Source organism: Oncorhynchus mykiss, chromosome 16 (genome assembly GCF_057628025.1).
Source record: "Oncorhynchus mykiss isolate SJ-2025 chromosome 16, ASM5762802v1, whole genome shotgun sequence".
Lineage (NCBI taxonomy): Eukaryota > Metazoa > Chordata > Actinopteri > Salmoniformes > Salmonidae > Oncorhynchus > Oncorhynchus mykiss.
Genome location: NC_143037.1, coordinates 49,611,707 through 49,626,314, shown reverse-complemented (window position 1 = coordinate 49,626,314; position 14,608 = coordinate 49,611,707). Strand labels below are relative to the sequence as shown.

Sequence of the window (14,608 nt, the reverse complement as noted above, 5' to 3'; positions counted from 1 at the left end):
CTGTTGACATCCAGTGGAAGCCATAGGAACTGCAATCTGGGAGGAATTCCTTTGAATATCCCATAGACAAGCATTTGAATGGACTGTGACTTCAAAATAAAACAATTCTGGATGGATTCTCTTTCAGGTTTTCACCTGCCATATCAGTTCTGTTATACTCACATACATTATTTTAACAGTTTTAGAAACTCCAGAGTGTTTTCTATCCAATGAACAATGTTGGCAGCAAACCCAGCACCAGCAGTGGTCGGTCACAAAAGACAAAGGCTCATATGGGATTATTTTTAGTACATTGCTAGAACTAACAAAAACAAATGTATTGTCGTGTCAGAAGATGGCAGCGTGTGGAACAGAGATAAAAGGGAAAAACCCTGCCAACCTCAAAGTTCATCTGAACAGCACCCACAAAGAAATTCAGGATAAAGACAAGGTGAGAGAGCTATTATTTTATTTTTGGAATTCGGCCAGGATTCAACTCCTGGTATCATATGAACACACATAAGATGTGAAACATTTGTAGAATTGTAGGAAATTAGCTTTAAACCTGCAAATTTGTGAACAGTTCTAACAGTTTGGGGTCACATGGGTTGCGAGGTGGGGGTTTGTTATTACGCTGATAAATGACAATATTGTTCCGGACCTTTGCCACCTAGGAAATTTGTGTGCCCGGACCATCTCAAATAGTACTTGAGTATACCCCTGCTTTAGGCCTACAACACATACATGGCTCCTAGCCTCCCATGCATAAGACTACTTTCTGTCTCTAACACTAAAATTGAAACTAAATAATGTAAAAACAAAATATTAATGTTTTTATCAAACTGAACTCAAACTATTAAACTGAATAAAAACGATCAAATCAAGTCTGAAAACTAACTGAAACTGAACTGAACTTCAAATCAAATCTACAAATGAACAGAAATAAAAAGTAATAGAAAATTACAACTCTATAAAAACCTTGCTCCATATGCACTGCTAATCAATCACCTAATTCATCAGTGTGCACACACTGACATTGCAGCTGTAGCTAATTTTGAGAGAGTCGACTCTGATAGCAGGAGTCAGAGTCAACCCCCCAAAGTCCTGGTGTTATTATGTTATGTTAGTTGATGTGGTTCCTAAAACAGCTGTACCTCTTGATTGGTAGAAGATAATTCTGTTCTGATTTCAGGTTTGAATAGCAGGAAGTAGACCAATATGTCATACCCTCTACATTTTGTTCTAAAGTGCTGGGAAAGTGCTACACAGTGAGTTATAAAGAAAGAAAATGTGTTGCTGTCCATCACATTTGCAGACATTTATTCTGTCATGAAGACATCAATAAAAGACGGAAGATTGTTTCACTGCAAGGACACTTTTTAATATATCAGAAGCAATAAATATTCACATGTCAATTCTCTACTCTTCCAGTTAATACTCACTACATACACAAATTAAATTCTTAAGATCATGTTTAAAATAATATCAATTTGTTCTCTGACATACAAACACTTAATTACTGCAATTTATTCTCTCACCCTCAGTCTAAAATAAAAAATAATTCAATATTCAAACCAAAGTCCCCTAGTCATCTTTCTCTCTCACACACGCACGCACGCACGCACGCACGCACACACCTCAATTTAATATGTACATTCAGATTTATACAGTACAATCCATTCAATAAGTGCAGATATATTCATGCAAGAGGGGTCACAAAGGGACAATACAGAGGGAATTATGCAGGAAAAAGCAAACAAAAAAACTTCAACCTCAACCTCCCCTAAAACCTTACACTTTTCTCTGACTACCCATATTCTTGTTCTGGCTTTTAACATTAATCTGTCTCTTCTTTGTCCCCAAGTATTGTCTAGCATGTATAACTACAATTCACCATCCTAAATCTAAATGATTCCCTTTGTCCTGAAACACTAATCCCTTGTTCAATCTACCATTGTTCAAACACAGTGCAATAGAAGGACAGAGAGAGGAAGTAAGAAAGGTGGTCAACAGAGATGAGAAGATTAACAAACCTGTTTGATCTAATGACAAGCCCATTCAGTAAGGGTGCTGGGGTGTAGGCTATTCGAGTTCTCTGAGGACTGCCAAGGGGGTATGTGAGGAGGGTGTTTAAAATAATGCCATTTTTGACTTTAAGACACCAAGTGTGCAAAACCACAAAACTATATTACAAAGCGTGCTTGTTCAAAGACATAGACCATCCAAACACACGCCATGTGAGAAACTCTCTCAACAAGACCAGATGCTTCTGAGTGAGTCCCATGATAACAGGGAGGATAACAGGGAGGACATAAACGACAGGGTCACCAATGAAATGAGGATCATTGTCCATGAACAGGTAAAAGGTCAAAGCCCTTAAGGGGATCTTTCAGAGGGGTCTGAGGTGGGAAAGCATATTCATTCATATGCATTTTGACTCCAATTAACCATTTTTTGGGGGACATTGTGCAACTACTAGTTCACACAATCACCAGTCTCCTAAAAATAAACAGACAAAATTGAGGGAGATACAGGGTACACAACTCTCTAAGAACAAAAATTGTCCTAAATATGAACTAATATTGTTAACATTCAATTATAATAACTGAAAATAGAAGTTATCAATGGCAACCATCACAGAGAACAAAAATAAATCACACTTTATAACACCCTCATTACATACAAGTATGAGGGAATGAATAAGTGTATATATCCTCTGTATAATCTTTTTTACATTTTTTATCAATCAAACATTTGTAATATCTAATTAATCACTGGATCAAAACAGTTATGTTAGTAGACAATATTCATCATACTCAGCAATTACATATGTAACATTTATACAACAGCAAAAAAGCTTAAAAACATTCAAAAAATATTATTGGTAGCATCATTAATCCACACACCCTATAGGGAATGCATGTAAATCCTATGAAACCAGCTGACTTCTCTTTACATGTAAAAGACCATAGAGCCTAAGACTGCCATTGAACCGTGAGTCATAAAAGCTGAAGACAAAAGCAAATGTCTCTGAGGTCTACTTTAAAAAAAGGATACCTTTCAGTGATGAAGACCTGCCGTGGTAATTGACAAACCTATTATGAAGCTGAATAAATTATTGCAAAATCGAGGGGATTCTTTTTGCAACTATCCTCAATGGCTGTTTACAACGCACAACCCTGCTGGAATGTATTTAGTGGTGAAGTCTTTTTCATATCCAGGTGGGTGGAGATGGTCTTTCTGCTGGTCAGCAATGTCCTTATCTCAACAACACCAGAACCAAATCTTGCGTGTTTTCATCGTCAGATTTGCCCCATTCATAACGTTGCACGATTACATGTTGGTACTTTATGTTTAAAACACTCTCAAGCTCATGTCTTGGCAAAGTCCAGAGTTTCAAATAATACTTCAGACAGTGAAACACTGGGTACAGGCCCTCTACTGTACATTTACAACCAGCATCAGTTCTATGGCTAGAGAAATTGTTGATTTTGTGTGTGTGTGTGTGTTTTAATAGTTTTTCCTGCCTGCCGCCAACTTCAACATCATTGCTCCTACCTGTGACTCTCCCTTATGAGTTTGTGTGCTGAGAGCTGATAGAGTTCACCTGAGAAACTTATTTGCCTATATCCAAACTTATTTGTGTACCTACATTTATGTGGGCATTGCTTTATGTGTGTTTATTCTTCCTGTGTGTCTTGTATGTGTTCAGGTATATGCATGTAATTTATCTCCAACTCTCTTTCCTTTGCTCTCTCGGTCTACATGTGTGGGAAGCGGAGGTGAAAGTAGCAGAGACGAAATAAGTTGCGTTTCTTCTTGTCACTGGCGCTGTTGTTACTGCTGCTGCTGTCCTGCTCACCTCGACAAGCCCTGGCTCTATCCCTGTCCCTAGCTCCGCCCCCTTCCTCCATCCTGCCCTCTGACCTCTGCCTTCTGTGGCCCCACGTTCTGCTGCTCACACCACCGTGCTGATCCGGTTGATAGGTTTGGATTTGGAGCTGCCCCCTGTGCCTGTTGCCCCAGGTCCCGTCACCTGGGGCCCCTGCTGAGGCTGACCGGGGTGCTGGGGGGGGTGAGGGCAAAGAGGCATAAGAGGGATAAGGGGGGTAGAAGGGGGGGGTAAAGGGGAGTGGGGTGGGGGAGGGGGGATAGAAGAGAGAGGAGGGTACAGGGGCTGATACTGGGCGGCGGGCACAGCGTGATGGGTGTTGACGGAAGCGGACGGCTGCTGATGCTGATGTTGGTGGGGCAGCGTGCCAAAGATGAAGCGAGATTGATGTGGGTGGGGGGCGGGGTGCGGCGCGGCACTGAGGGGGTGCCCGGGGTGGGTGTGGGAGTGTGCGTGGGGGTGCGGGTGGGAGTGAGACAAAGTCAGAGGAGGTTTGCCTGGCATGGCGCCCGCCCTGATAGAGTGTGTGGGCTGTGTGTGGTACATGGTGAACTGGGGGTTCTGAGAATGTTGGGAGTGAGGAGAAAGGGGGGGAGGACAGCCCACCGCCATGTTGCTGTAGCGACCCTGCATGCCATGCTGGGAAAGCTGGGAGAGATGGGCCAGCTGCTGGAGCTGGGTGTGAGGGGGGCCAATAGGAGGGCGACAGGGGAACGGCCCTCTCTGAAGGATATGAGGGGGCACGCCCCCGCCTGGCAAGGGAGGAGGGCCAGCTTGGACGTGGTAGCGATGGTGATGGTAGTAGGGAGGAGGGGGCTGCACAGCGGCCGTGTGGCAGTACTGAGCATGCAGGGCCTGGATCTTGGAAGGGCCCCCCTCCGACTGGCACAGAGATGATGGGGAGTGAGGAGGGGGCCCTCCCGTAGTGGGTGGGGGGACAGGGGCGGGGTAGGGTGGCCCCGGTGGTATAAGGGGACTTGGCGGCTTGGCGCGTTTGCTGCCGAATAGAGAGCCCAGGAAGGAGCCCGTATTGCCCCCCCCAGGGCCGCTCCCCACCCCCGCTCTCTCTACACTGCTGGGAACCCCCCCAACTCCCGTCCCAGCAGCGGTGTGTTGTTGCCCCGGCCCACCCCCCACCCCCGTTCCGGGGCTCAGGATGGGGCGATGCGGCCGGTAGTCTTCTGTAGGGTAGCAGCTTGGGACCACGCCCGGAACCGGGTAACGCTGGTGCGGCTGGGGGCTGCTAATGATGGAACCCTGAGGAAGACAAAGAGGAAGAGGAAGGAGAGTTGAGAAGGAGTTCTGGAAAGGAAGTAATTCATGCATATGACATCCTATCAGAATGCCTTGGACAAATCACCGAAACACTGCAATTACAAACACCACAACACCTGCAAACCAACAACAAACCAATGAAATGTTTTTTTTTGACAATGCAAGAATGGAGAAGAACAAGAGTTGAGAACAAGAACATGCAAAGGCTGTTGTGAGAGCACAGAGGTATGAAAAGCTCATTCCAGAACACACGCATGCACATGTCAGTCACACATGTCAGTCACACACATAAAACACACAGAGCATGCTGAGGAAAGGGTCAAGGATGAGGACGAGGGGAGAGACTAGGCGTTTATGGCTCAATTAAAGGAATATACTGGGATGGCTATGTTTGAGGTATACGTATTAAAGGGGCAGGTACACCATTCAGTTTGTCCATTCCGACTTACTTCCATGGTACTGTCGAGGGAGCCAACACTGTTTCTGCGACCACGTTTCCCTGCACCCAGCCAGGAAGAGGCAGGTTACGAAAGAGAGGAAATAGAGTAACATAATGTTGCAGAGTGGGGTTGCAGAGAGGTGAGAGATATGACTTGCAGAAGCTAGTGTTCTTTCATGTGCCAGAGATAATAGAACAAGATGAGACCAGAAGAAGCAAAGGAAGAATCTCAAGCAGCCCCATGGGCAAGGTACCCTCTACTCTCAGTGTCCAGACATTAGTGTCTGAAGAATTCCTATGAATCCTGATAAAGATCACAGTCAGTCAGTAAAAAGAGCATATAGAATATCTCTATTAAACGGCAGGATTACTGAGAGTATTTTATTAGCATAAGACACAATTTCCAGGAAGTGGTTTGTATGTACTTTCTATATATACACTACCATTCAAAAGTTTGGTGTCACTTAGAAATGCCCTTGTTTTTGAAAGAAAATTTAATTTTTTTGTCCATTAAAAATAACATAAAATTGATCAGAAATACAGTGTAGACATCGTTAATGTTGCAAATGACTATTGTAGCTGGAAACGACAGATTTTACATAGGTGTACAGAGGCCCATTATCAGCATCCATCACTCCTGTGTTCCAATGTCATGTTGTGTTAGCTAATCCATGTTTGTCATTTTTAAAGGCTAATTGATCATTAGAAAACCCTTTTGCAATTATGTTAGCACAGCTGAAACTGTTGTTCTGATTAAAGAAGCAATAAAACTGGCCTTCTTTAGACTAGTTCAGTATCTGGAGTATCAGCATTTGGGTGGGTTCGATTACAGGCTCAAAAATACCTTCCTTTCTCAGACTGGCCAATAAGCCATATCTCAGACTGGCCAATAAAAATAAAAGATTAAGATGGGCAAAAGAACACAGACACTGGACAGAGGAACTCTGGAGTTGCCTCTTCACTGTTGATGTTGAGACTGGTGTTTTGCGGGTACTATTTAATGAAGCTGCCAGTTGAGGACTTGTGAGGCGTCTGTTTCTCAAACTAGACACTCTAATGTACTTGTCCTCTTGCTCAGTTGTGCACTGGGGCCTCCCACTCCTCTTTCTATTCTGGTTAGAGCCAGTTTGTGCTGTTCTGTGAAGGGAGTAGTACACAGCGTTGTACGAGATCTTCAGTTTCTTGGCAATTTCTCGCATGGAATAGCCTTCATTTCTCAGAACAAGAATAGACTGACGAGTTTCAGAAGAAAGTTCTTTGTTTTTGGCCATTTTGAGCCTGTAATCGAACCAACAAATGCTGATGCTCCAGTTTTATTGCTTCCTTAATAATCAAAACAACAGTTTTCAGCTGTGCTAACATAATTGCAAAAGGGTTTTCTAATGATCAATTAGCCTTTTAAAATGAGGAACTTGGATTAGCTAATACAACGTGCCATTGGAACACAGGAGGGATGGTTGCTGATAATGGGCCTATGTAGATATTCCATAAAAAACAACATTAACAATGTCTACACTGTATTTCTGATACATTTTATGTTATTTTAATGGATTTTTTTTTGTTGCTTTTCTTTCAAAAACAAGGACGTTTCTAAGTGACCCCCAAAATGTTGAACGGTAGTGTATGTGTGTGTGTTTTCTTGTGCGTCTGTTTGTGTGTGTATGTTTTACCTCCATCTGATAGGTCTCGGAGAGATGAGCTGAGCGCAGAGCGTTTGAGTCCCTCTCCCGCAGAGTAGTTGTCATCTAGACTGGGCCTTCCCAGGGTGCCGTTCGCCACCTCACCCTTCACACCCACTCCACCTCCGACCAAGCCGGTCAGCAGGCCAGTCCGCATCACGCCTTTCTGCTTCTCCAACTCGGCTACGGAGGGAAAGAGAGATTGAGAGGAAGACCGAGAGAAGAAGATTGACAATAGAAATAGTTCATACACATCACTACCTTTCTTCCTGTTTTTCACTTACAGGTGGATAGGGTAAGATGCAGGAAAGCAATAGTTACTCTACTACACCTTCGAGACACACACAGCCGTAGTTCCCCATAATGACCAACAGGGGGAGGTGTACTCACACTCCACTCTGTACTTCTCCATCTCCTGCACCTCAGCGATACTCTCTTTAAGGTCACTGACAAAGCGGGTGCGGTCCTGCTGGCTGGGAGCCATAAACACGATAAGGACCTTCCTCTCTCCACCCAACACTGCTGAGGTCAGACGGATACCGTGGGGGTAGTCTGGGTGACAGAGACAGACAGAGAAAGAGAATCATGTAAAAACATAACATTTACCATCTGGCTGTTAACTTCATGACCTATGTTGACAGACAGAGACACACACAGAGTGAAACGAGAGTGAACTCATTCAAAGATACGAGAGGAGCATATTCATCAACTTAATAGAGGGAGAGAAAGAGTACAGAGCGTACAGAGAAGAAAACTACTGATAAGTAAATGTGCAGATGTCTGGAGGGGTTTAGTGTTGAATATGAGGCAGAGGAGGAAACAGGCTCTCACATGAGTTCTGGAACATGTGGACTTGCATCTCCACCAGAGGGAAGGACTGTCTGAAACTGTACGTCACAGAAGTCTTCTTCTTCTGGAAAATCTTAGTCACCTGAGAAGGCACATGGAGAACATGTGGTTGTAAACGGAGGAGAAAAGAGAACATTATACATATTTCTACATTGTTTAGGATAGCCTGATGGTCTCCAACTCTCCATACGCATTAGCAGGAGGCTCTCATAGGAGTTCCCATTGTTAGGAGGATGTTAGGAAGCCTCACCACCAGCAGGTCGTTGAACAGGAAGACCTCCCGTTGGTGAACTCCTGTCCTCTGGGGTCGGTTGGGGTCAGGCACCTCATAGAGCTGACAGCAGCATACCAGCCTGCGGTGTGGCAGAGACATCACCTACACAAAACACAAAGAAAGAAAATAGTTCAGTATTACATCTCCCTAAGGCTGAGCAGTAACAGCTTCTGTTACAGCTTGTCAATGCAGTAACACATAGCAACAACACATAGTACCACAGATGTTGACAGGCTAAACAGGGAAATGACACGGGGCTACAGTTACATTTCAAGCCCAGACAACTCACAGGCTTTTTGCCTACTATGACTCTCTCTACCGCCTGCACTTGGGACACGTGGTCGTCGTTGGTCCTTAGCTCCCACTTCTGGATGCGCTGGTAGATCCCAACCAACAGATCCCTGGGAATGTCCTGGCCGTTGTCCACTCCTGGTAGACACACAGGGAAAGAGAGAGGCTGTTAATGCGTTAAACGCGCCTACATCAGTGTACTTCCTGCTGTGTTTAAATATTTTGCTCATTTGATTGAAAAAAAAACTCTTTGATGGAAAGTGTCTTGCGTTATGAGTGTCTGGGAGGTAGCAGGCTCATTTTTATGTTTAAAACTCATACAACCCAAAAGGACGAGACAAACGCAGTGGAAATAGCCATCACTGATCACAGTGTACTGCCATGTTATAGTCTGGGGGCCAGCCTGAGAATCTTGTTTCTCACATGAGGACCTTAAGTTCAATGTTACTCGGAGTGTTTTGTTTGTGTGCATGTTTATGGATCTGCTTGTTCCAACTGCACCTCTGAGGTTCTTGATGAAGTCCTCTATCTTCATCTTCCTCTCTGCCTTGACGTTGGGGCTGTACATATCCGTGTTGAGGAGGATGATGGCGAAGGCCAGGATGAAGATGGTGTCTGGATTCTGGAACTGGCGGACCAGCGTCGGGTTACACACACAGTACCGCTGACTGGGGGAGAAAGGTGAACACGTTTCAAGTACTTTCAAGAGAGAGTAGTAGTGTAGATTTAAGAACAACAACACACATTCTCACTGTACATTCAATCTATTTCCACAGAGTGTCTAACAACACAATAGACACATGAGTTGACCTATTGAACACACCTGAAAGCTTCTATGAGCCTCTCTACTTTCTGGGCTTCTCCTTGAACTCTAATCTGGGCCTGGAACTTCCTCAGAGCATCGTCCAGGTCCATACCTGAGAAGTCCATCTCGTCCACCACACAGCTACAACACACACAGGAGACACAGTCACTACTGTAACAGTAGCCTCTCCAATTACTTCTAGTAATCTCCTATTTACTGTATACTCCCATTCGGAATCCTCCCCCTCTCCGTCGCTCATTCCCTTACTCCAGTACGTCCTTGTTGAACTGTTTCTGCCGGTTGCCGAGGAATTCTCCGATCATCTGTCTGCTAAGGCCCTTCCTCTCCAGGATGAAGCGAGCGATCCCGACCGGAGTGTCGGACACAAAGCCTCTCTCGATCAGGTACTGTATCCCTTTTTCTGGCTTCCTGAGAATCACAAAGACCAATCAGACAATGACAAATCACAAGAGAACGACTCCCAATTCCCTCTCGGTGACACTATATCCTGACTTTTCCTGTTTTGAAGGTTTTACATTCAAGGATTGTGATATGTGGTTGATTGTGACATGTGGTTGTTTTACACAGTTTAAATGTCAAATATAAATGGATTGCAAAAGTCTTACTTGTTGAATAGGTTGAGTCCGATGCGGTACTGGCGTCTTTGCACCACGTCGTTGTTGAATGGCGGTGAGTCCCAGCTGTGTCTACTCTCTCTCTGGTAGGTCTGCTTGCCCAGAGGGGGTAGGGGCTCCCTCAGGCTGTCCTGAGACGAGGAGCCAGAGCTGCAGTTCACCGTCTCGTTGGAGTTGGTGGTGGAGTTGAGAGAGTCGTTGTCCCCGTCAGATAGACAGGGCTGCTCCAGGCCACCAGGGGGCAGTGCAGCAGAGGAGGAGGAGGACAGGGGGGTGGTGGGGGGCTGCTGGGGGGAAGAGGAGGACGAGGGGGTGTCTGGGTACTGGTGGTGGTGGTGAGGGTGGTGGTGATGGTGGTGTGCCACGTGGTGGGGGATTTGAGTGGGCAGGGGGGGGCCCCGGCCGGGGGCGCGGGTCTGGCCCTGAGCTGCAGCTGTAGAGACAGAGCGGGGAGTGTTAGGGGAGTGTTTGAGTGTTCCTTGAGGAGAGCACGCTCCTCCCGCTGGCTCCTGCTCGTAGATCTGTCTGCTGAGGGAGCCACGGTCCGAGCGGTCGCTCATGTCCACGGAGCTGTCGCTGGGGGGCTCGATGGTGAGCAGGGGCAGGTGGGCGCCCCTCAGACGGTAGTCTCGACACTCTGTGCAGGGAGTGCTGCGACGGCTGTTACTGCTACCCCCTCCCTCAGTGTCCCTGCTGTCCTCACGGGCCCCTACGCCTCCCCCAGGGCCCCAGTACTCAGTGTCTGTGCTGCTGGGGGCCCGGTCCAGTGAGAGGGGCGAGGAGGGCATGCAGTCGTCCATGTATAGAGTGACATCACTGTAGGAGGTGGCTGTGCTGTCTCCGTGCATGCTAAGGCCCCCTCCCCCTCCCCGGGGTCTCTCACACAGGCCTCTCTGAGAAGAGGGGTTACTGCTGCTGCTCCACACACACTCCCCAAAGTCTTCCTGGGAGTCATCCCGCCCGCTACGGCAGGTCAGGGCGGTGTCCATGGAGTCAGCCAGGGACTTCACCTGAACGGCACATGGAGGGAGAGGATAGAACATCTTGGTACAGTAAGGGACAGATATTCAACCTGCAGTATGACAAAACAGAGACTCAAGCAGGAATAGAATCTCTAACTGAGAATTGATTTAACTAGTCACCTGATTCAACATATCACTGCTGTAGCGAATGCACCAGGTGACTGACCAACCTGTTTGGTGAAGGAGTCCTCCAGGTGTGTATAGTCTCCTGTCCTCTCTGCGTCAGGTGAATGAGGAGGGCCGATGCCCACGCTGTGTGTGAAGTTCGTCTGTGTTCCGGTCCCCTGCTGCTGCGGCTGGCGGTCGTCAAACGAGTACTGCAGCCGCATGTTGGACAGGATGATGCGTCGCGTCATGCGGCTCTCGGACGCCGAGCTGCGGAGGCGCTCAAAGTTCTTGTTCATGCGGTACTGGCGGAAGGCCGTCTGGATGGTCCGGGCTGCTCTGCGGCTCACAAAGGAGCCACCATACTTCCTCTCCAACATCTCCACCTGGCAGAGGAGACAGGACAGGGGACAGAGGAGTTATAGACAGGGCTACCACAACACTCACTGCCAGTAAAGTAATGCATGTTATCACGCTTGTTGTTTCTCTCTCTCTCTACACACAACACAAACAACATGGACTTCAAACCATACAGTACAGACACATTCTGTATACACACGCCCACACCCCGGGGTACCTTCTTGTCCTGCAGGTCTGTGGAGAGCTCATAGCTGTCAGAGAGACTGGCCTTGCACCTCTTGTTTTCCTCCTCCTCCTGCTTGCGGAGGGCCAGGCTGGCAGGCTGATGGCGTGTTCGCAGTGCCCAGGCAAGGCTTGCCGAGCTGGGAGGGGCCACGCACGGAGGCCCCCGAGGGCCTGGAGGACCAGGACCACTGCTGCTGTCACTGTAGCGCTCTGTGCCACGCAGGTACGCTGTGGTCTGGCTGTAGGGGCCGTCTGAGTGGACCCCGGGAGGCTCCGCACACTGGGTCTCTGTTTCCACACTGTGGGGACAGAAGGATGAATGAGAGGGGAAAGGGCTTGATGAAAAGGGGACATACTTAACTTAGTCATCTCCAGCCCCAAACACAGATGTATTGTCCCTCACAGGTAAGTCACTCACATGTAGAAATTAGACCAGCGTGGCAGGAAACTTCTCCTGCTGGATCTCATGAGGGAAGAGGACCAGACTTACACACAGTCACACTGGCACTTTGTACTCTCACCACAACAAAGATCAGAATTTACACAGCTACTGTATATATGTTTTTTATCATGTGCAGCAACCCTTCCAGTCACACCAATGGTAATAGAACATGATCGGAGCAGAACTTCCCATTCCTCCAAAATGTTCCTTGCACTGGAGCTGACAGAATCACGTGTCGTTTCCTGCCTTGTGAACCAAAGTCTCTGCCCTCTCACTCCCTCTCTGACCCGTCCCTCTCTTTCTGTACCCTCTCTATCCCTCTTTGTTTGTCCAGGCCGGAAAACTCCCTGTGCAGTTAATGTACTACTGAGTTTAGTACCATTGTTCAGACTTCTCCCTCTCTCTGTCATACATTAAAATAACAGTTAAAAAAACAAAAACATTAGGGCAGTCATTAGCCACAAACACATTTCACTGCCAGTGCCACATACCACTCATTCCACACCTGTCTGGAAAGACCAGGTGTTTACAATAACAGCCAATCGCATGCACGCATAGGACTGCACTTTTGACAAATAGATTATGAAACAGACACATACACACGAACGCTAACTTTTCCCACTAGGCCTGTACAGTACTACAACACACACTTGTCTGACCTACTGTATGTAGCCTACAGAGCTACATCTCTCCACACAGACATGTACAGACAGGCTAAGCAGCCAGCCTCCTATCCAGCCCAATAGTCCCCTCAGGCCCTGATCTTCCAGGAAATCCAACAGCTATTCCACTGTCCTGCTCTCTATCCCATGTAGCAACAGTCACCCAGAGAGCTAGTCGGCCAGTCCGTCAGTGAGTAACCACCTCACCACAGTCACAAGTCACATGCCCCTGCCTTGACTTCCTCCCTTTCCTTGCCACACCCACTCTGCCCAGGCGCTGCCCTCTGGTTCTTACTCACTTCCTGAAGAAAACATAACGACAGAGCAGAGGCCCAAGGAAACAGAAACTGGGGCAGCATGCAAATGTATGTGGGCAAAGCTTTATTCAGACTATAAAACCTTAGCCCACGTGTTGACAACATGCTCTGTAGGAATAGGGCACAACAATTAGGAAAGTTATGTTCTTTCTCTCTCTATTTGGTCCTCCCTTCTTCCTGTTTCTCTCCTTCTCTTCCCCTGAGAAGCAGTGGTTTCCTGTGGTTGGTGTAAAGCTGACAGAAAATATATGACGGGGAGGAAGGAACACTGGAGGACTATACAATTAGAACAGGGCAAACAACACCAATGATCCTTACACAACCACAGTAGACACATTAGTTAAGGTTGAGGATAATATGTTCTTTGTGTAATAGAGTGTTGCTGTTACAACCATCATGTGCACACATGTCATAGTGGGTTTTCAACAGCATTTCCTGTTCCCCAGAAATACACGGTTTCCTCTGATTAAAAAAAGGGTGAAACAAGGCAATAATACTGTGAAAGGCTGTTTGAACACAGGGAACCATAGCATGTCATGTACTAACAACAGTAGTCACAATGACTGGAGCCAGCTGTATAGAGACACAACTCTGACCATTCCACCACCACCTCTAAAAATGTTAGTGGCCAATATATCTGTTACATTTGTATCAGTGGAGGCTGCTGAGGGGAGGGCGACTCATAATAATGGCTGGAACGGAGTAAATGGAATGGCATTAAACACATGGTACCATTCCACTACCATTACCACGAGCCGTCTTCCCCAATTAAGGTGCACCAAACCTTCTGTGATTTGCACTATACTTCACGTTGCATATGGCCAAGTAATATAAAGATAACTACCTTCTACTCTATTTATGTTTATTCAGACTTCCCTAAAAATGTACCGCAATATCCTCTTGATAAGCTCTGGAGATCAGATCTCTAGCTTCAGTGAAAATCACTTTCAATATTTCCACTCTTTCTAATCATATTTAACCGGTCGAAAGTTTTAGAACATCTACTCATTCAAGGGTTTTTCTTTATTTTTACTATTTCAGAATAATAGTGAAGACATCAAGTGAAGATACCAAAACTATGAAATAACACATATGGAATCATGTAGTAACCAAAAAAGTGTTAAACAAATCAAAATACATTTTACATTTTAGATTCTTCAAAGTAGCCACCCCTTGCCTCAATGACAGCATTGCACACTCTTGGCGTACTCTCAACCAGCTTCACCTGGAATGCTTTTCCAACAGTCTTGAAGGAGTTCCCACATATGCTGAGCACTTGTTGGCTGCTTTTCCTTCACTCTGCGGTCCGACTCATCCCAAACCATCTCAATTTGATTGAGGTTGGGGGATTGTGGAG

General features: G+C 46.4%; 1 protein-coding gene across 13 annotated transcripts in view; it reads right to left on the bottom strand.

The window, feature by feature from the left end:
* Positions 1-1,338: 1,338 nt before the first annotated feature.
* Positions 1,339-14,608, bottom strand: part of LOC110492775 (IQ motif and SEC7 domain-containing protein 2) — a 59,763-nt gene continuing 46,493 nt past the window's right edge. For 6 of the 13 annotated variants that reach the window (XM_036945833.2, XM_090203074.1, XM_090203064.1 and 3 more), the window contains 13 exons: positions 11,823-12,129; positions 11,311-11,631; positions 10,110-11,128; positions 9,751-9,912; positions 9,502-9,624; positions 9,180-9,346; positions 8,677-8,816; positions 8,364-8,489; positions 8,096-8,195; positions 7,655-7,816; positions 7,256-7,447; positions 5,596-5,645; positions 1,339-5,128 (listed from right to left, as the gene is read on the bottom strand). In XM_036945833.2, the coding sequence (XP_036801728.2) occupies positions 3,938-5,128; positions 5,596-5,645; positions 7,256-7,447; positions 7,655-7,816; positions 8,096-8,195; positions 8,364-8,489; positions 8,677-8,816; positions 9,180-9,346; positions 9,502-9,624; positions 9,751-9,912; positions 10,110-11,128; positions 11,311-11,631; positions 11,823-12,129 (4,060 nt within the window). In that variant the 3' untranslated portion in view covers positions 1,339-3,937. Of the gene's footprint in view, positions 5,129-5,595; positions 5,646-7,255; positions 7,448-7,654; positions 7,817-8,095; positions 8,196-8,363; positions 8,490-8,676; positions 8,817-9,179; positions 9,347-9,501; positions 9,625-9,750; positions 9,913-10,109; positions 11,129-11,310; positions 11,632-11,822; positions 12,130-12,248; positions 13,171-14,608 lie in introns of those variants that run through there. The other 7 variants (XM_036945836.2, XM_090203070.1, XM_090203071.1 and 4 more) reach the window with 5 other exon arrangements.